The following is a 20,751-nucleotide window of genomic DNA, read 5'->3' as shown; positions in this document are numbered from 1 at the left end:
ACCGATGATGGCACGGAGCCTCGGGGAGGGGTTGGACTCATTATCTGCCATGGCGGCTGGCCTATCACTCACTCTGGGTCTGGATAAAGGACTCTTGTTATCTTCCCTGTCCAATCTGGCAGGCGGCCTGTCATATCCAGGCTGAATGGGTCAGTTCATCCCCAAATTTATCATCCAATGACTGTGGCAGCATTAAATTATTCACACGGCATTTTTTTGTTAAATCACCGTCCTGATATTAAACCAACATCAGCCTTCCAGAGAGCTTCCACCACGACTCTAGGTGAGGCATCTTAAAGCATCTTGCCTTGGTGCGGGTGCTCCGGTTTCCTCCCACAGTCCGAAAGACGTGCTGGTTAGGGTGGATTGGCCCGTGCTAAATTCTCCCTCAGTGTTACCCGAACAGGCGCCGGAGTGTGGGCGACTGGGGGATTTTCACAGTAACTTCACTGCAGTGTTAATGTAAGCCTTACTTGTGACACAAATAAATAAAATAAATATAAAATAAAAATATTTGCCCCCTCATAGGTAAAAGGACATGCAACACAATCTAGCAACTGATCATGAGTGAGTGAGTCAGGAAGCCGTCCTGAGCTTGTTAACTGAGTTAACATCATAGAATCATAGAAATCATAGAAACCCTACAGTGCAGAAGGAGGCCATTCGGCCCATCGAGTCTGCACCGACCACAATCCCACCCAGGCCCTACCCCCACATATTTTACCCGCTAATCCCTCTAACCTACACATCCCAGGACTCTAAGGGGCAATTTTTTAACCTGGCCAATCAACCTAACCCGCACATCTTTGGACTGTGGGAGGAAACCGGAGCACCCGGAGGAAACCCACGCAGACACGAGGAGAATGTGCAAACTCCACACAGACAGTGACCCGAGCCGGGAATCGAACCCGGGACCCTGGAGCTGTGAAGCAGCAGTGCTAACCACTGTGCTACCGTGCCGTGCCGTGCCATCTTGAGTTCAGAGCTTGAAGGAGAGGCACATGGGCTGGAGACGCTGGCTGGGATTCTCCGACCGTTCGCGCCCCGTCGCTGCTGCCGGCGAGGGTGGGGAATTTGGCGCTCAGACAAATCTCCTCACTGCAGCGGGGCTGGAGAATCCCGCTGGCGTGAGCGGCCGGGAAATTCTGCTTGTTCACTCTGCTCCTCTCTCTCCACAGCCGCTGCCGCTGAGTTTGTCCGACATTTTATTTCCGATTCCCAGTTTCCGCAGCATTTTCCTTTCGATTGAGACCATGTCTCCTTAGGGATGAGCTGATCAGTGATTTTTTAAGGAACAGGCGGAGTTAAGCATAGATCTGCCAAAGCATCTAAACATCACAAGCAACGGCATATTAGTACGTCTCATTTCAAATCACCAGCAGGGAGGGAACAGCAGAGAATTGCTGAGACAGGAGAGGCATTCATTACTTGTCTCTGTTTTCACGTTGAGATACTGTACTCCATTCTTACCAAAGATGGGTGACTGCTTAGTTGGACAGAGGCTGTGGAAGGTCATGTCTAAGAAAGTGCCTAACTTCTCATTCAGTAGCACCACAAACAGTTCCATATCTTTGTGTTCCACAAACCGGTCAGAAAATACCCTGCATCAATGAGACAGAAAGGTTAGCTCTGCAATCATTCAACTCAGTCGGAGACATGGTAGCAGGTCGGGAGGTCTTGTGGCGCAGTGGGGTTAGCGTCCCTGGCTCTGAGCCAGAAGCTCTGGGTTCGAGTCCCAGCCCATGACTCGACGGTCAAGGAAGATGAATCCATAACGCAGCCAAAAGCAGGTTGGGTGCGTCAGCTGGCCAAATCCCTCCAAAGACGCCAAGGGCTGGCGGTAAGAGTGGGAGAGACTCCTGGTGAGCCACACTCGATGTGGAGTGGCGACCCCCACCGCCCCCCCCCCCCCCCCCCTCCCACTCCTATACTCCCCTGATGATCAGACCGGTGACCTGATCCGGGAATTCCTAACTATGGAAACAGACCAAGGTCTGCCTTAGTGCGCCACTAGGTGCGGGAATTGGAATAGGAAATGGTACCGAGTGGTTTTTGTAACCCAGGGGGCTGGACTAATGAGCTAGAGACACAAGCTCAAATGTGGGGAATTCAAACTCGATCCAGTCAGATAAACTGGCATAAAAAGCTCGTGTTAGGAATAGCGATCAGGATACTACCAGACTGTCATAAAAACACAAGCGGTTCCTTCATCAACACAAAAAGAGAAATTAAGGGAAACTCTCAGCAGGCCTGGCAGCATCTGTGGAGGGGGAAAACAGAACTAACGTTGCGAGTCCGTATGACTCTTATTAAGAATACGGACTCAAAACATTCACTCTGATTTCTCTCCACAGATGCTGAGATTTTCCAGGATTTTCTGTTTTTGTTTCAGATTCCAGTATTTTGCTTTGTTGACTAGCACAGTTTCTTCATGCTATATTTTTTATTCATCCGTGGGACACGGGCGTCGCCGGTTGGGTCCAGCATTTATTGCCCATCCCTAGTTGCCTGAGGGCAGTTGAGAGTCAACCCCATTGCTGTGGCTCTGGAGTCACATGTAGGCCAGACCGGGTAAGGAGGGCAGATTTCCTTCCCTAAAGGAACCAGATGAGTTTTTCCGACAATCGGCAATGGGTCATCAGTAGATTCTTAATTCCAGATATTTTTTCATTGAATTCAAATTCCACCACCTGCCGTGGCGGGATTCGAACCCGGGTCCCCTAGAACATTAGCTGAGTTTCGGGATTAATAGTCTAGCGATAATACCTCTCGGTCATCGCCTCCCCTATGTTCAGGAGATCTGTTGTCCTCATTCAGTAAGAGCTCTCTGTAAGACCAGGTCCAGAGCAGTGTGGTTGACTTGTAATGACCCTCTGACTGTGTTCAGTTGCACTGAAGAAGCTTCTCCAGCGCAGTTAGAAATCATAGAAATCGTAGAAACCCTACAGTACAGAAAGAGGCCATTCGGCCCATCGAGTCTGCACCGACCACAATCCCACCCAGGCCCTACCCCCATAGGGGTTATTTTCCTTGGAACAAAGGCGGCTGAGGGGCGAGTTGATTGAGGTGGACAGAATGATGAGGGGGAGAGATAGAGTGGACAGGATAACCTTGTCTCCCTGGGTGGAGAATTCTAGAACCAGGGGACACAGATTCAGGATAAGTGGCGGTAGGTGTAGAGGGGACATGTGGAAGAACCTTTTTTTACGCAGAGGGTGGTGGGTGTCTGGAATTCACTGTCTGAGTTGGTGGTGGAGGCAGAAACCCTAAACTCCTTTAAAAAGTACCTGGATCTGCACCTTAAGTGCTGTAAACTACAGGGCCCTGGGCCGGGTACAGGAAGGTGGGATTAGAAAGGGCACCTGAGTGTCCTTGGGCTGGGCATGGACAAGATGGGTCGAATGGCCTCCTTCTGTGCTGCAACTTTCCTATGGTTCTATGTTGTGGTGTAAAACTGAGCTGCAATCAGGAATGTGCCTGCGAGGTACTGCAAGCAGCCGGGGTCTCAGCATTCCTGGGAAAATAAGGGGGGAAATGTGAAGCTTCCCTCTCCTGATGGCAATCCTGTAGGGATGTGATGCCCCTCTCCTGATCCAATACACAGCCCAGGATGCAGGATCGATGTTTGTGGGTGAAGAATAACACTCAGGTATCGGGGGTGGTGGGTGAACCAATGGATCTGCACCCCAGCAGAGGTTTGGGACAGAAACGGGGGATAACTAAAGGAGGGGGAGATACCTGAAGCACTCGTGAACCCACAGCCGTGCGATACTTGTTTTCGAGTCGTGGTAGTCCTTGTGCACACGCAGCATCCCCTGGAACACCTGCGGGAACCAAAACAGCAGCAGAATGATGAGGAAAGAGCGGAGGGGAGCAGGAGGCATTGGAGAGCTCCTTCCAAGGCCTCAAACAGATTAACTTTATTTATTAGTGTCACAAGTAAGGCTTACATTAACACCGCAATGAAGTTACTGTGAAAATCCCCTAGTCGCCCACACTCTGGCGCCTGTTCGGGTAACACTGAGGGAGAATTTAGCACGGCCCAATTCCACCCTAACCAGCACGTCTTTCAGACTGTGGGAGGAAACCTGAGCACCCGGAGGAAACCCATGCAGACACGGGGAGAACGTGCAGACTCCACACAGACAGTGACCCAAGCCAGCAAACGAACCTGGGTCTGTGGCGCGGTGAGGCAGCAGTGCTAGCCAATGTGCCACCGTGCTGCCCCACAAAGGGCTGAATGGCCTTGGTCTGTGTGGTTTGATTCTATCCATAGAATCCCTACAGTGCAGAAGGAGGCCATTCGGCCATCAAGTCTGCAGTGACTACAATCCCACCCAGGCCCCATTCCCTGCTAATCCCCCTGACACTAGGGTCAATTTAGCACGGCCCAATGCACCTAACTCGCACATCTTTGGAGTGTGGGAGGAAACCGGAGCACCCGGAGAAAACCCACGCAGACACGGGGAGAAGCTGCAAACTCCACACAGACAGTGACCCGAGGCCGGAATTGAACCTGGGACCCTGGCGTTGTGAGGCAGCAGTGCTAACCACTGTGCCACTGTGCCGCCCCGGGTCCCTGGTGCTGTGAGGCAGCAGTGCTAACCGCAGTGCCACTGTGCCGCCCCGGGTCCCTGGTGCTGTGAGGCAGCAGTGCTAACCGCAGTGCCACTGTGCCGCCCCGGGTCCCTGGCGCTGTGAGGCAGCAGTGCTAACCGCGGTGCCTCCGTGCTGCCCCGGGTCCCTGGCGCTGTGAGGCAGCAGTGCTAACCGCGGTGCCTCCGTGCTGCCCCGGGTCCCTGGCGCTGTGAGGCAGCAGTGCTAACCGCAGTGCCACCGTGCTGCCCCGGGTCCCTGGCGCTGTGAGGCAGCAGTGCTAACCGCGGTGCCTCCGTGCTGCCCTATTATTTCTATGAGAAGAGGGATTCGTTAGACAGAAATAAGAAAAACAAAGACAAGATTTGAGAGATACGTGAATTGGGGACTACGGAAAGGGAGAAACAGGTTGCAGAGAAAGGGCCAGAGAGAAGAGGGAACAGGAGAGAGAGGGAGAATGTAAGAGAGATAATGGAAGAGTGGAGGATAGAATAGAAGAGACAGGCAACAGGAAAGAGTGACAGGAGGCTGAGAAAGTGGGGGAGGGTGAATGAGAGACAGGCAAATAGAGTGAATACCTTGGAGATATCCCTGAGATTGAAGAGATAGTGGATCTTGGTGGGTGTAGGCAGGAACTTATGAACGACTCCGTTGTAAAGTTCGATGGTGGCATCAGTAATGACATTGCCAATTGGCTTCATCTGCTCATCAAAATCCTGCAGTTTCTGGTTGATCAGAGTGCTGAAAATCCGCTTGATCTGGGACGTCTAGAGAGAGAAAACCTTCCTGGGTCAAACTAGCCGAGAAGGTGAAGACACAGCGCAAATTAACAACAAAATCAGGACAGGAAATATCTGGGAACATACATGTGTGTGTGAGTACAGGAATGCAATCGGAGATCAGTTAGGTAGAGCGGGGTGTTTCAGGGATACACAAAGTGGCTTCAAACAAATAAGTCTGGTCACAGGAATTGAATCTGTGTTTGTTTGCAGGAACTGGAAAGACAGAGGATGAGCGAATCCCAGTACAGATTAACTATCCAGATTTCCAAAACATCTTTCATTAGTCTACAAAACTTACTGCCTTGTGTGTTTTCTGGCAATTTACTGGCTGGCTGGAAGCAATGGGCAGAAAATGGTTGCATATCATAGAATCCTTAAACTGCAGAAGGAGGCCATTTGGCCCATCGAGTCTGCACCAGCTCTCCGACAAAGCATTCCACCCAGGCCCCATCTCCATAGCCCTGTATTTACCCCACTAATTCCCCAATCTTACACATCTTTGGACACTAAGGGGCAATTTAGCATGGCCAATCCACCTAACCTACACATCTTTGGACACTAAGGGGCAATTTAGCATGGCCAGTCCACCTAACCTACACATCTTTGGACACTAAGGGGCAATTTAGCATGGCCAGTCCACCTAACCTGCACATCGTTGGACACTAAGGGGCAATTTAACATGGCCATTCCCCTAACCTGCACATTTTTGGACACTAAGGGGCAATCTCGCATGGCCAGTCCACCTCACCTGCACATCTTTGGAGTGTGGGAGGAAACTGGAGTACTGGGAGGAAACCCACGCAGACACGGGGAGAACATGCAAACTCCGCACAGACAGTGACCCAAGCCGGGAATTGAACCCAGGTCCCTGGCACTGTGAGGCAGCAGTGCTAACCACCGTGCCATCCATGTAGGCATTGGGGGAAATGAGTTCCAGGTTTGCAGATGTGTGAGAGTTTCAGAATGCCTGACTATACACAACAGATCCGGGTATGCTGGTGGAATGGACCCTTCACTGCTAACTGGCATGTAACCTGGAGAAGTGCCATGTGGGAATGGCGAGAGCACAACGGATAAGCAACTTCCAGAGAGAAATCCCCAACTCGGTGCGGAGAGCGATCTGGGCATTCTAGCGCATAGACCCCTAAAAGCTTTAGGGAGCTGAAGTGAGTAAGATACTAAATAAAACCAAATTACTGCGGATGCTGGAATCTGAAACCAAGAGAGAAAATGCAGGAAAATCTCAGCAGGTCTGGCAGCATCTGTAAGGAGAGAAAAGAGCTGACGTTTCGAGTCCAGATGACCCTTTGTCAAAGCTAAAAGGCAGAGAAAGCCTTTCTGTGCCTTTTAGCTTTGACAAAGGGGTCATCTGGACTCAAAACGTCAGATCTTTTCTCTCCTTATAGATGCTGCCAGACCTGCTGAGATTTTCCAGCATTTTCTCTCTTTGAGTAAGATACCAGCTTGAACTTACAACACAACATAAGATGAGCTAAACTATTCTGCTTTTGCACAATAACTTAGTTCAGGTTCAGTTGGAATGCTGTGCACACTTGTGGTCTCCCTACAGGGTGGGTGACACGCTTTGGAGAGGGTGTAAAGATGGGCTGTTGGGTTCACCCGCAGGCTTTAACATCTTTGTTACCCGGACAGGCTCGAACAGCTGGATCACTACACTTTAAAGAAATGTGAACTCGGGGGAATCTGAGCGAAGCTTTTAAGGTCTGTGTGGGAAGGTGTACATGTTGTGATAAACAAAGTGGATGGAGCCATTGGTTATTGTCTGTACATTGCTGGACGGAAGGTTTTTGCGCTGAATGTGATCACAGTAGCCCTCCCTCCCCACACCTACCGCAGGAAACGTCATGTTGATCAGATTGAACCTGCTTTGAAGGCGAGCGGAGATGACTGTCCGGCCCCCTCCAGGGGGGCCCATCGCTCCCATTAGAAACATATCCTGCAGAATAAACATTTACAGGGTGGAAACAGATCATTTTATGTAAAATGCTGAGCAGTTCCCGACATTTTCAGAGTAGAATCATAGAATCACAGAATCCTGACAGTGCAGAAGGAGGCCATTTGAGTCTCCACAGACCCTCCAACAGAGCATCTCACACTGGCAACCCTCCCACCACCACCCCCCCTCACCCCCACCCCCGCCTTATTCCCGCTTTATCCCCATAACTCTGCACATTCACCACGGCCAATCCCCCTAACCCGCACATCTTTGGACACTAAGGGGCAATTTAGCATGGCCAGTCCACCCAACCTGCACATCTTTGGACACTAAGGGGCAATTTACCATGGCCAATCCACCTAACCTGCACATCTTTGGACTGTGGGAGGAAAGCGGAGCACCCGGAGGAAACCCATGCAGACACGGGGAGAACGTGCAGACTCCACACAGTGACTGAAGCCAGGAATCGAAGCCGGGTCGGTGGCGCTGTGAGGCAGCAGCGCTAACCCGCTGTGCCCCCCGTGTCGCCCATGTTTTGTCACAATGAAATGTCAGGGGAAGCTTTGGACACTCCGTTACTTTCTGAAGGTACAGATATCGGGCTGCTGGCAGGAATATTGATGATTGGGTAACTCCCTGTCAGCAGCTCAGTGGCTGCTGCAAGTCACTGCGATTGATTGAACACATCATTGTGTAACTATCAAACATTCACACTCATTCACTGAAGAAATCACACAGCTTCTACTGGGACATCATCACTCCCTTTTCATCATGTTTGCTGCAGTTTACAGGGACTCCTTTTAAATTAGCCATAGCGACTGCTTCCCAAAGCACACTGTTTGCTGCAGAGACCAGTCTCACTGCTAAATGCAGTGCCACACAGTGCTGAGGGAGTGCCGCACTGTCAGAGGGTCAGTGCTGAGGGAGTGCCACACGGTTAGAGGGTCAGTGCTGAGAGAGTGCCGCACTGTCAGAGGGTCAGTGCTGAGGGAGTGCCGCACTGTCAGAGGGTCAGTGCTGAGGGAGTGCTGCACTGTCAGAGGGTCAGTGCTGAGGGAGTGCCGCACTGTCAGAGGGTCAGTGCTGAGGGAGTGCCGCACTGTCAGTGGGTCAGTGCTGAGGGAGTGCCGCACTGTCAGAGGGTCAGTGCTGAGGGAGTGCCGCACTGTCAGAGGGTCAGTGCTGAGGGAGTGCCGCACTGTCAGAGGGTCAGTGCTGAGGGAGTGCCGCACTGTCAGTGGGTCAGTGCTGAGGGAGTGCCGCACTGTCAGAGGGTCAGTGCTGAGGGAGCACCGCACTGTCAGAGGGTCAGTGCTGAGGGAGCACCGCACTGTCAGAGGGTCAGTACTGAGGGAGTGCCGCACTGTCAGAGGGTCAGTGCTGAGGGAGTGCCGCACTGTCAGAGGGTCAGTGCTGAGGGAGTGCCGCACTGTCAGAGGGTCAGTACTGAGGGAGTGCCGCACTGTCAGAGGGTCAGTGCTGAGGGAGCGCCGCACTGTCAGAGGGTCAGTGCTGAGGGAGTGCCGCACTGTCAGAGGGTCAGTGCTGAGGGAGTGCCGCACTGTCAGTAAACAGGCAGGTAGGATGTAAGAGGGATTACTATATTAGGGGGGATCTCACACCCTGATAAGGGCAGCCTGTTAACACAGAACAACTCCTCCCTTCCCACCATTTGAAGAGTTTGTGTAAAATACCGCGCCACAACGGTTCATGGTGTGGGCAGCGTATCATCCAGGCTCACTAACAAATCTAACTCACCCCTGATTTGGTTTAAATTTAAAGATGGCAGACAGGCTGCCCACACATTCTGGGCGTGTGCTGGGGAGGTGGGCGGGACGGTGGTCCCTCCCCCACCGGGGTGGTGGGGTGGGGGGTGCAGGAAGGTGGTCCAACCCCCACCGGGAGGGGGGAGCGGGGCAGGAAGGTGGTCCCTCCCCCTGCCAGGGGTGGGGGCAGCTGAGATACCCGATGGGCTGTGAGGCGCTTTGGGACGTTGCGAGGTGCTGGAGGAATGCTGCCGCTGCTTTGACACAAGCCCAGGGCTGCTGGTTACCTTGATGTGCTTCACAGTCTGTTTGAGTCGGTCGTACCAGAAGCCGTAATCTATCCAGAGGCGCAGCAGCTCGAGTGGGGGCTGTGAGCCGAAGGTATCTTTGGCCGGCATATTCAGGTCGTCCATGAAGGTGACGAGCTTTTTGCCACTGACTGGAACATAAACACCTTTCGTTCTCTTCTCCACGCGACTCTCAATTACATCCTGGACGTTTCTCGATGTGGTCTTTGGGCAGCCGCGGCGGGAGGGAGAGATCAGAAAGCAGTTAGTGGTGTGAGGGAAGAGTCTGTTTCTCAGCTTTGAGCTGGTGAGAGATGTTACCGACGGACAAGAAGAATGGCCCCGTTTCAACCAGTCACCATCAGTGTCTGGGAATCCTGTTATACACACACACCCGGCACACACGCACCCGGCACACACGCACCCGGCACACACGCACCCGGCACACACGCACCCGGCACACACGCACCCGGCACACACGCACCCGGCACACACACACCCGGCATATACACACACACCCGGCATATACACACACACCCGGCATACACACACAAACCCGGCATACACACACACACCCGGCACACACACACACCCGGCACACACACACACCCGGCACACACACACACCCGGCACACACACACACCCGGCACACACACACACCCGGCACACACACACACCCGGCACACACACACCCGGCACACACACACCCGGCACACACACACCCGGCATATACACACACACCCGGCACACACACACACCCGGCACACACACACACCCGGCACACACACACACCCGGCACACACACACCCGGCATATACACACACACCCGGCACACACACACCCGGCACACACACCCCCGGCACACACACACCCGGCACACACACACCCGGCACACACACACCCGGTACACACACACCCGGCATACACACACACCCGGCATATACACACACACCCGGCATATACACACACACCCGGCACACACACACCCGGCACACACACACCGGGCACACACACACCCGGCACACACACACCCGGCACACACACACCCGGCACACACACACCCGGCACACACACACCCGGCACACACACACCCGGCACACACACACCCGGCACACACACACCCGGCACACACACACCCGGCACACACACACCCGGCACACACACACCCGGCATATACACACACACCCGGCACACACACACACCCGGCATATACACACACACCCGGCACACACACACACCCGGCATATACACACACACCCGGCACACACACACCCGGCACACACACACCCGGCACACACACACCCGGCACACACACACCCGGCACACACACACCCGGCACACACACACCCGGCACACACACACCCGGCACACACACACCCGGCACACACACACCCGGCACACACACACACCCGGCATATACACACACACCCGGCACACACACACACCCGGCATATACACACACACCCGGCACACACACACCCGGCACACACACACCCGGCACACACACACACCCGGCACATACACACACCCGGCATATACACACACCCGGCATATACACACACCCGGCATATACACACACACCCGGCATATACACACACACCCGGCATATACACACACACACACACCCGGCACACACACACCCGGCATATACACACACACCCGGCATATACACACACACCCGGCATATACACACACACCCGGCACACACACACCCAGCATACACACACACCCGGCACACACACACCCAGCATACACACACACCCGGCATATACACACACACCCGGCATATACACACACACCCGGCATATACACACACACCCGGCATATACACACACACCCGGCATATACACACACACCCGGCATATACACACACACACACACCCGGCACACACACACCCGGCATATACACACACACCCGGCATATACACACACACCCGGCATATACACACACACCCGGCATATACACACACACCCGGCACACACACACACACACACCCGGCACACACACACACCCGGCACACACACACACACACACACACCCGGCATATACACACACACCCGGCACACACACACACACACCCGGCATATACACACACACCCGGCATATACACACACACCCGGCATATACACACACACCCGGCATATACACACACACCCGGCACACACATACACACCCGGCACACACACACACACCCGGCACACACGCACGCACACACACACATACACACACACACCCGGCACACACGCACGCACACACACACATACACACACACACCCGGCACACACACACACACACCCAGCATACACACATGCACACACCCGGCACATAGACACACACACCCGGCACATACACACACACACCCGGCACATAGACACACACACCCGGCACATACACACACACACCCGGCACACACACACGCACACACACACCCGGCACATAGACACACACACACCCGGCACATAGACACACACACACCCGGCACATAGACACACACACACCCGGCACATAGACACACACACACCCGGCACACACACACACACACACACACACACACACACACACAGCATACACACACACACACACCCGGCACACACGCACGCACACACACACATACACACACACACCCGGCACACACACACACACACCCGGCATACACACATGCACACACCCGGCACATACACACACACACCCGGCACACACACACGCACACACACACACACACCCGGCACATAGACACACACACACCCGGCACACACACACACACACACCCGGCACACACTCACCCGGCATACACACACACACACACCCGGCACACACACACACACACACCCGGCACATAGACACACACACACGCACCACACTCACACACACACACAGACACAGACACACACCCGGCACATACACACACAGACACAGACACACACCTGGCACATAGACACACACACACGCACACACACAGACACACACACATACACACACCTGGCACATACACACACACACAGACACACACATACATACACACGCACACACCCGGCACATACACACACACGCACATATATGCACACTCACACGCGCACACACACACGCGCACACACACACACACACGCATATACACACACGCGCACACACATGCATATATACGCACACACACACATTCACACGCACACACATGCATATATACGCACACACACACGCATGCATATATACGCACACACGCATACGTGCACACACACACATGCATATATACGCACACACGCATACGTGCACACACACACGCATGCATATATACACACACACGCATACGCGCACACACACACACACTCACGCATGCATATGCACATACACAACACTGCTTGAACCCGCTGCAGTCCCGTGTGGTGTAGGTACACCAACAGTGCTGTTAGAGAGGGTGTTCCAGGATTTTGACCCCAGCGACAGTGAGGGAACGGCCGATATATTTCCCAGTCAGGATGGTGAGTGACTCGGAGGGGAACCTCCAGGTGGTGGCGTTCCCAGGTATCTGCCGCCCTTGGCCTTCTCGATGGGAGAGGTCATGAGTTTGGAAGGTGCTGCATAAGGAACCATGGTGAGTTGCTGCAGTGCATCTTGTAGACAAGCTTTAGGGAGCCAGGAGGTGAGTCACTCTTCACAAAGTACCCAGTCTCTGACCTGCTAAGTGACAGAGTTACTAGAATTGTACAATCATAGTCAGTAGGAAGCCTCACAACACCAGGTTAAAGTCCAACAGGTTTATTCGGAATCACGAGCTGCCCCACTCACCTGATGAAGGAGCAGAGCTCTGAAAGCTCGTGATTCCGAATAAACCTGTTGGACTTTAACCTGGTGTTGTGAGGCTTCTTACTGACTATGATTGTACAAGTCTAGTAACTCTGTCACTTCGCAGGTCAGAGACTGGATACTTTGTGAAGAGTAACTCACCTCCTGGCTTCTTACTGTGCCCAGTCCAACGCCAGCATCTCCACATCAATCATAGAACAGTACAGTACAGAGGGAGGCCATTCAGCCCACTGAGCTTGAGTTGACTCTTTTGAAGACCAATGGAATTAGTCCCGCTGCCTCAGGAGCTGGCCAGTTTGGGATCTAGCTGTGATCAGTGTGATGTCCCATACCAACACGATACGCAATGAGGGGAAATCTCTTCACCCAGAGACTGGGGGATCTGTGGAATTCACTCCCACAGAAAGCTTTGGAGGCCAAAATGTTGTGAGATTTCAAGAGGAAATTAGAGGTAGCTCTAAGGGATCAAGGGATATGGAGCGGGGGGGGAAGGGGGTTCAGGATATTGAATTTAATGACCAGCCAGGATCAGAGTGATTGGTGGAGCAGGCTGGAAGGGCAGAATGGCCTCCTCCTGCTTCTAGTTTCTATGTTCCTATCTATTTGCTGATCCATCCTCTACGGACAGGTTCGGACTGACTGAACAAGTGTGCGCTGGTCAGAGCATCCACAGTCTCCGTCTGCTTCTGAAGCAAGCTTGTTAACCATTAGCAATCAGGCTTTCCTACCTGGGCCGACATGTTGACCGTCAGTACTGACCACTTGACAGGGTCAAGGGTCTGGAGGGCATTCTGACCGACGGAAGTCTTCCCGGTCCCGACCGGCCCCACCAGCAGCACGGGGCACTGATTGGCCACTAAGCTGCTCACCAGAAAGTTGTACCGCACCGTATCCACCGTGGGCACGATGATTTTGTAAAACGGCATGCTGCAACAGAGAGAGAAGGTGTCGCTGTAGCACACAATCACATCGCCAGGCAGCACTTTGCATTCCAATTCATGGGGGCGCTAACCACAATACAAGCAGGGACAGCCCCACTCTGGAGACTTCCATTCCAGGCTGACATCCCCAGTGCTGAGGGAGTGCAGGACTGTAGTGAGGTGCTGTCTTCTGAATCACCTGTTAAACAAAGCAGCCTCAGGTGGATATAACTGATCCTGTGGACACTATTCCAGAGACAAACAGGAGTGACCGGGGCCAGTATTCATCCCACAAACCCACAGCACCGGAGTGAATGATCAGCTCATTGCTGCTGTGGGATCTTACAGCGTGTGTCTATCAGTCTGGCCAAACACAAGCTACCTCGCTGCTGTTTGTGGGATGGACTAGACAGGATAGATGCAGGGAGCATGTTCCCGATTGTGGGGGAGTCCAGAACCAGGGGTCACAGTCTGAGGATTCACGATAGACTATTTGGGACGGAGGTGAGGAGACATTTCTTCACCCAGAGAGTGGTGAGCCTGTGGAATTCATCACCACAGGAAGTAGTTGATGCCAAAACATTGAATAGATAGAAATCATAGAAACCCCACAGTGCAGAAGGAGGCCATTCGGCCCATCGAGTCTGCACCGACCACAATCCCACCCAGGCCCTCCCCCCACATATTTTACCCGCTAATCCCTCTAACCTACGCATCTCAGGACTCTAAGGGGCAATTTTTAACCTGGCCAATCAACCTAACCCGCACATCTTTGGACTGTGGGAGGAAACCGGAGCACCCGGAGGAAACCCATGCAGACATGGGGAGAACATGCAGACTCCACATAGACAGTGACCCGAGCCGGGAATCGAACCCGGGTCCCTGGCACTGTGAGGCAGCAGTGCTAACCCGCTGTGCCACCCCATGGGGCGGCACGGTAGCACAGTGGTTAGCACTGTTGCTTCACAGCTCCAGGGACCCGGGTTCGATTCCCAGCTTGGGTCACTGTCTGTGTGGAGTCTGCATGTTCTCCCCATGTCTGCATGGGTTTCCTCCGGGTGCTCCGGTTTCCTCCCACAGTCCAAAAGACGCGTTGGTTAGGGTGGATTGGCCGTGCTAAATTCTCCCTCAGTGTACCCGAACAGGTGCCAGAGTGTGGCGACTAGGGGATTTTCACAGTAACTTCATTGCAGTGATAATGTAAGCCTTTTGTGACACTGATAAATAAACTTTAAACTGAATGTTTTCAAGAAACAATTAGATGCAGCTCTTGGGGGGGAAGATGATCAAAGGAGATGGGGGGAGGGAAGGCGGGATAAGGCTACTGAGTTGGATAATCGGTAATGATCGTAATGAACGATGGTGCAGGCGCGAAGGGCCGAATGGCCTCCTCCTGCTCCTATTTTCGATGTTTCTTGCTGTGTGCTAGACAGAGACAATGTTGGTTGTGCTTCCCAGTAACTCGCTGGGTGCGAAGTGTTTAGAGATGTGGTAACATATAAACGTGCCTCCTGGATCTCCGGGCTGTTCACTGGAAAGTCGATAAAGTTATCATTAAACAGGCTGAAAGAGTTGCCTTACTTGCTGGGATATCGCCATGACTTTGTCAGCTTTTCCTCAAAGGAGGTCCAGACCTTGGTCTTTGGGTCTACGTAATACTCATAGACAGTTTCCTGTGCAAAAACAGCAGAGCCATTAGTGGGAAGATTCAGCGCACAGCAGCTTGTCTGAGCGACAGGGAGACCGGAGGACCCAGCAGTGCTGACCCGCAGTGGAGCTCACAGTTTGAACTCACTCGCACCGTCCCATCACCAGCATCTCCCACACACCTCAGTTTCATTGCCAGGCATTGGCCACTGTCACTTTCGGAGCGACCTGTCCCACTCATTCACCCAGGCTGGAGGGAGTGCCACCTGAACTGTTTAACCCATGCCACAGAATCCCCACAGTGCAGAGAGAGGCCATTCGGCCCATCGAGTCTGCACTGACTCTCTGACAGAATATCCCTCTCCAACCTATCCCCCTAACCACACATATTGACCCCATAAATCCCCCTAACCTGCACATCTTTGGACACAAAGGGGCAATTTAGCATGGCCAATCCCCCTAACCTGCACATCTTTGGACACTAAGGGGCAATTTAGCATGGCCAATCCCCTTAACCTGCACATCTTTGGACACTAAGGGGCAATTTAGCATGGCCAATCCCCCTAACCTGCACATCTTTGGACACTAAGGGACAATTTAGCACGGCCAATCCACCTAACCTGCACATCTTCGGACACTAAGGGGCAATTTAGTATGGCCAATCCACCTAACCTACACATCTTTGGACACTAAGGGGCAATTTAGCATAGCCAATCCCCTAACCAGCACATCTTTGGACACAAAGGGGCAATTTAGCATGGCCAATCCACCTAACCTGGATATCTTTCGGACTGTGGAAGGAAACCGGAGCACCCGGAGGAAACCCACACAGACACGGGGAGAACGTGCAGACTCCACACAGACAGTGACCCAAGCGAGAATTGAACCCGGGTCCCTGGCGCTGTGAGGCAGCAGCGCTAACTCACTGTGCCACCGTGCCGCCCAGTGTTCCACATGTAGAAAGTTAAGTTTGTGCCCGTCCCATCCAGCATTTTCCAGTTTATAAACAGCACCGACGCAAACCTCCCCCCTCCTGCTCACTGAAACATCCACCGGGCTATCCAATTATTCCTACTCCCCTGCTGCTCCCCCACAGCCCTGCAAATTTCTCCTTTTCCACACAGATACATCCAATTTCCTTTTTGCTCTGACTGTTTGCACTGGACTCGAGCATCCCACCTTCCACCCTCTGCCCAACTGCAGTGTGAAGGAGACATTTTGAATGTTTGTCCCTGAGCGTGCCGTGCCTCAGGAGTAGCCCCACCTTGCTCGGGAAGCTGCCATCCATCTCCCGCAGGAAGTTGTCCATCTTCTTCCGTCCGTCCTCATCCACGGCTGCGCAAACGGACCAGATCAGGCTGAATGTGAAGACCATCCCAATCATGTGCATGTAGTTGTCAGGGTCAGCCGGGTTCACCTGAAAGAAACGGCACTTCAACTGAGAGCGGGTCGCCACTGACACACACTGTCTGGAAAACAAGGCACCTCGCATTTCCATAGTGTCTCGCATGACCCCGGGATGTCCCAGAACACTTCACAGCCAGCAAGAAGTCTCACAACACACCAGGTTAAAGTCCAACAGGTTTACTTGGTATCATGAGCATTCAGAGCGCTGCGTCACACACCTGATGAAGGAGCAGCGCTGCGAAAGCTCACAATACCAAATAAACCTGTTGGACTTTAACCTGCTGTTGTGAGGCTTTTTACTGTGCCCACCCCAGTCCAATGCCGGCATCTCCACATCATGGCAATTCACAGCAAGTGAGATACATTTTTAACAGTGCAGTCACTGTATCTGTTATTCTATATATAAACCCCAAACTCCTCGATTACATTCCAGTCTGTAACTCACTCCCGGGTATCTGTTATTCTATATATAAACCACCCCCGAACCCCTCGATTAGATTCCAGTCTATAACTCACTCCCGGGTATCTGTTATTCTATATCTAAACCACACTGAACCCCTCGATTAGATTCCAGTCTGTAACTCACCCCCGGGTATCTGTTATTCTACATATAAACCACCGCGAACCCCTCGATTAGATTCCAGTCTGTAACTCACTCCCGGGTATCTGTTATTCTATATATAAACCAGCCCGAACCCCTCGATTAGATTCCAGTCTGTAACTCATTCCTGGGTATCTGTTATTCTATATATAAACCACCCCAAACCCCTCGATTAGATTCCAGTCTGTAACTCATTCCTGGGTATCTGTTATTCTATATATAAACCACCCCAAACCCCTCGATTAGATTCCAGTCTGTAACTCATTCCTGGGTATCTGTTATTCTATATATAAACCACCCCGAACCCCTCGATTAGATTCCAGTCTGTAACTCACTCCCGGGTATCTGTTATTCTATATATAAACCAGCCCGAACCTCTCGATTAGATTCCAGTCTGTAACTCATTCCTGGGTATCTGTTATTCTATATATAAACCACCCCGAACCCCTCGATTAGATTCCAGTCTGTAACTCATTCCTGGGTATCTGTTAATCTATATATAAACCACCCCGAACCCCTCGATTAGATTCCAGTCTGTAACTCACTCCCGGGTATCTGTTATTCTACATGTAAAACAACCCCGAACCCCTCCATTAGATTCCAGTCTGTAACTACCTCCTGGATATCTGTTATTCTATATATAAACCACCCAAACCCCTCGATTAGATTCCAGTCTGTACCTCACTCCCGGGTATCTGTTATTCTATATATAAACCACCCTGAACCTCTCGATTAGATTCCAGTCTGTAACTCACTCCCGGGGATCTGTTATTCTGTATATAAACCACACCGAACCACTCGATTAGATTCCAGTCTGTAACTCACTCCCGGGTATCTGTTATTCTATATATAAACCACCCTGAACCCCTCGATTAGATTCCAGTCTGTAACTCACTCCCGGGTATCTGTTATTCTATATATAAACCACCCCGAACCCTTCGATTAGATTCCAGTCTGTAACTCACTCCCGGGTATCTGTTATTCAATATATAAACCACCCTGAACCCCTCGATTAGATTCCAGTCTGTAACTCACTCCCGGGTATCTGTTATTCTATATACAAACCCCCCCGAACCCCTCGATTAGATTCCAGTCTGTAACTCACTCCCGGGTGTCTGTCATTCTATATATAAACCACCCCGAACCCCTCGATTAGTTTCCAGTCTGTAACTCACTCCCGGGTATCTGTTATTCTATATATAAAAGCCATCCCGAACCCCTCGATTAGATTCCAGTCTGTAACTCACTCCCGGGTATCTGTTATTCTATATATAAACCACCCCGAACCCCTCGATTAGATTCCAGTCTGTAACTCACTCCTGGGGATCTGTTATTCTATATATAAACCACCCCGAACCCCTCGATTAAATTCCAGTCTGTAACTCACTGCCGGGTATCTGTTATTCTATATATAAGCCACCCCCGAACCCCTCGATTAGATTCCAGTCTGTAACTCACTCCCGGGTATCTGTTATTCTATATATAAACCACCCTGAACCCCTCGATTAGATTCCAGTCTGTAACTCACACCCGGGTATCTGTTATTCTATATATAAACCACCCCGAACCCCTCGATTAGATTCCAGTCTGTAACTCACTCCCGGGTATCTGTTATTCTATATATAAGTCACCCCCGAACCCCTCGATTAGACTCCAGACTGTAACGCTGTTACAGGTGACAATTTCATGCAGTGGTTGTGGGATTCATAAAGCAGGGAATGTGTGGATTTTCCAATTCTGCTCATACTATTTCATCCCGGTGTTTTATAAAGATAAGTGGGACTAACTCACCTCCCACTTCTGTCTGTGCGTTAATGTTAATTGATACCAAACATTGAGGAGTGAGTGCTGGAATTCCTGATATCCACTGCTATCAGGTTAGGTATCAGACCGGAGTTTAAATTCATACAAACACACTGCATTGTGTCGATTAGATTGCCGCCTGTAACTCACTCCCCGTGTATCTGATTCAACGCCCTGGCACAATTGTTGCCCTCGGTTGGAGCCAGTTATTGAATTACCCCATTCTCCACTGTTGCCAAGGTCTGGTACAGGTTGCAGAGAGAGACCACGCCGCAGTGCTCAGCAGTGGGGATCAGCTCTTTACAGTTGTGTTTCTTGTACTGCAGCGTCTTCTCCACACTCTTCTGGAACATTTCCTGAAGATGCTCTTGTTCCTCCTGTAAAGCAGGGACCTGGGTCAAACTGCGGCAAGTATAGAGAGAGCATCGCATCGAGTAACAACGGACAAGAGTGTCAGAAACTTAATGAATGGACAGTGGGTGGGGCGGGGGGTGTTGCCAGTCTGTTGTGCACACCAAACTCATAAACTGGGCTTTTGCTGAAAGAATCAGCAAGATGGTCATAGAACCATACAGCGCAGAAAAGGCCCTTCGGCCCATCGAATCAACACCACCACTAAAGTCGCACTAATCCCATCTTCCGCACTTGCCCCATATCCCCTGAATTTTATGATATTTCAAGTGCTGTTTAATATTTTTTTAAGGGTTGTAAGGCTTCCGGCCTCCACGACCTTCCCAGGCAGCGCATTCCAGATTCCCACCACCCTCTGGGTGAAAGAGCTTTTCTCAAATCCCCTCTGAATCTCGTGCCCCGCACCCTAAAACTCTGCCCCCTCGTGACTGACCCCTCAACCAAGGGGAACAGCAGCTCCTACTCACCCTGTCCCTATCCCTCAGAATCTTATACACCTCAACCCACGTCCCCCCTCTCTTCTCTCCATTTCTCAAGGTTTCTGTTTGGATTTGATGAGATTTTCCAACCGCGCCCCCAGTACCTCCTTCAGCTGCTCCAATTCTATTTTTGATTTGATTTATTATTGTCACATGTACAGGGACACAGTGAAAAGTATTGTTTCTTGCGCGCTATACAGACAGAGCATACCGTTCATAGAATACATAGATTTGATTTATTATTGTCACATGTACTGGGATACAGTGAAAAGTATTGTGTCTTGTGCGCTATACAG

The 20,751-nt window shown here is 51.8% G+C and overlaps 1 protein-coding gene across 1 annotated transcript in view; it reads right to left on the bottom strand.

The window, feature by feature from the left end:
- The window catches only part of LOC144488012 (dynein axonemal heavy chain 2-like), a gene marked incomplete at both ends in the record, with an annotated part of 107,533 nt that overhangs the window by 74,251 nt on the left and 12,531 nt on the right, over nucleotides 1–20,751 (bottom strand). The window contains 9 exons of the mRNA XM_078206029.1: nucleotides 1,471–1,601; nucleotides 3,739–3,824; nucleotides 5,175–5,363; nucleotides 7,231–7,335; nucleotides 9,389–9,613; nucleotides 13,916–14,114; nucleotides 15,689–15,780; nucleotides 17,019–17,171; nucleotides 19,784–19,942. Of these exons, the coding sequence (XP_078062155.1) occupies nucleotides 1,471–1,601; nucleotides 3,739–3,824; nucleotides 5,175–5,363; nucleotides 7,231–7,335; nucleotides 9,389–9,613; nucleotides 13,916–14,114; nucleotides 15,689–15,780; nucleotides 17,019–17,171; nucleotides 19,784–19,942 (1,339 nt within the window). The remainder of the gene's footprint in view (nucleotides 1–1,470; nucleotides 1,602–3,738; nucleotides 3,825–5,174; nucleotides 5,364–7,230; nucleotides 7,336–9,388; nucleotides 9,614–13,915; nucleotides 14,115–15,688; nucleotides 15,781–17,018; nucleotides 17,172–19,783; nucleotides 19,943–20,751) is intronic.

The sequence above is a fragment of the Mustelus asterias genome, unplaced genomic scaffold (genome assembly GCF_964213995.1).
Source record: "Mustelus asterias unplaced genomic scaffold, sMusAst1.hap1.1 HAP1_SCAFFOLD_1201, whole genome shotgun sequence".
NCBI classification, from domain to species: Eukaryota; Metazoa; Chordata; class Chondrichthyes; order Carcharhiniformes; family Triakidae; genus Mustelus; species Mustelus asterias.
Note: the sequence above shows the minus strand (reverse complement) of the source record. Positions and strands in the feature narration are given on the sequence as shown.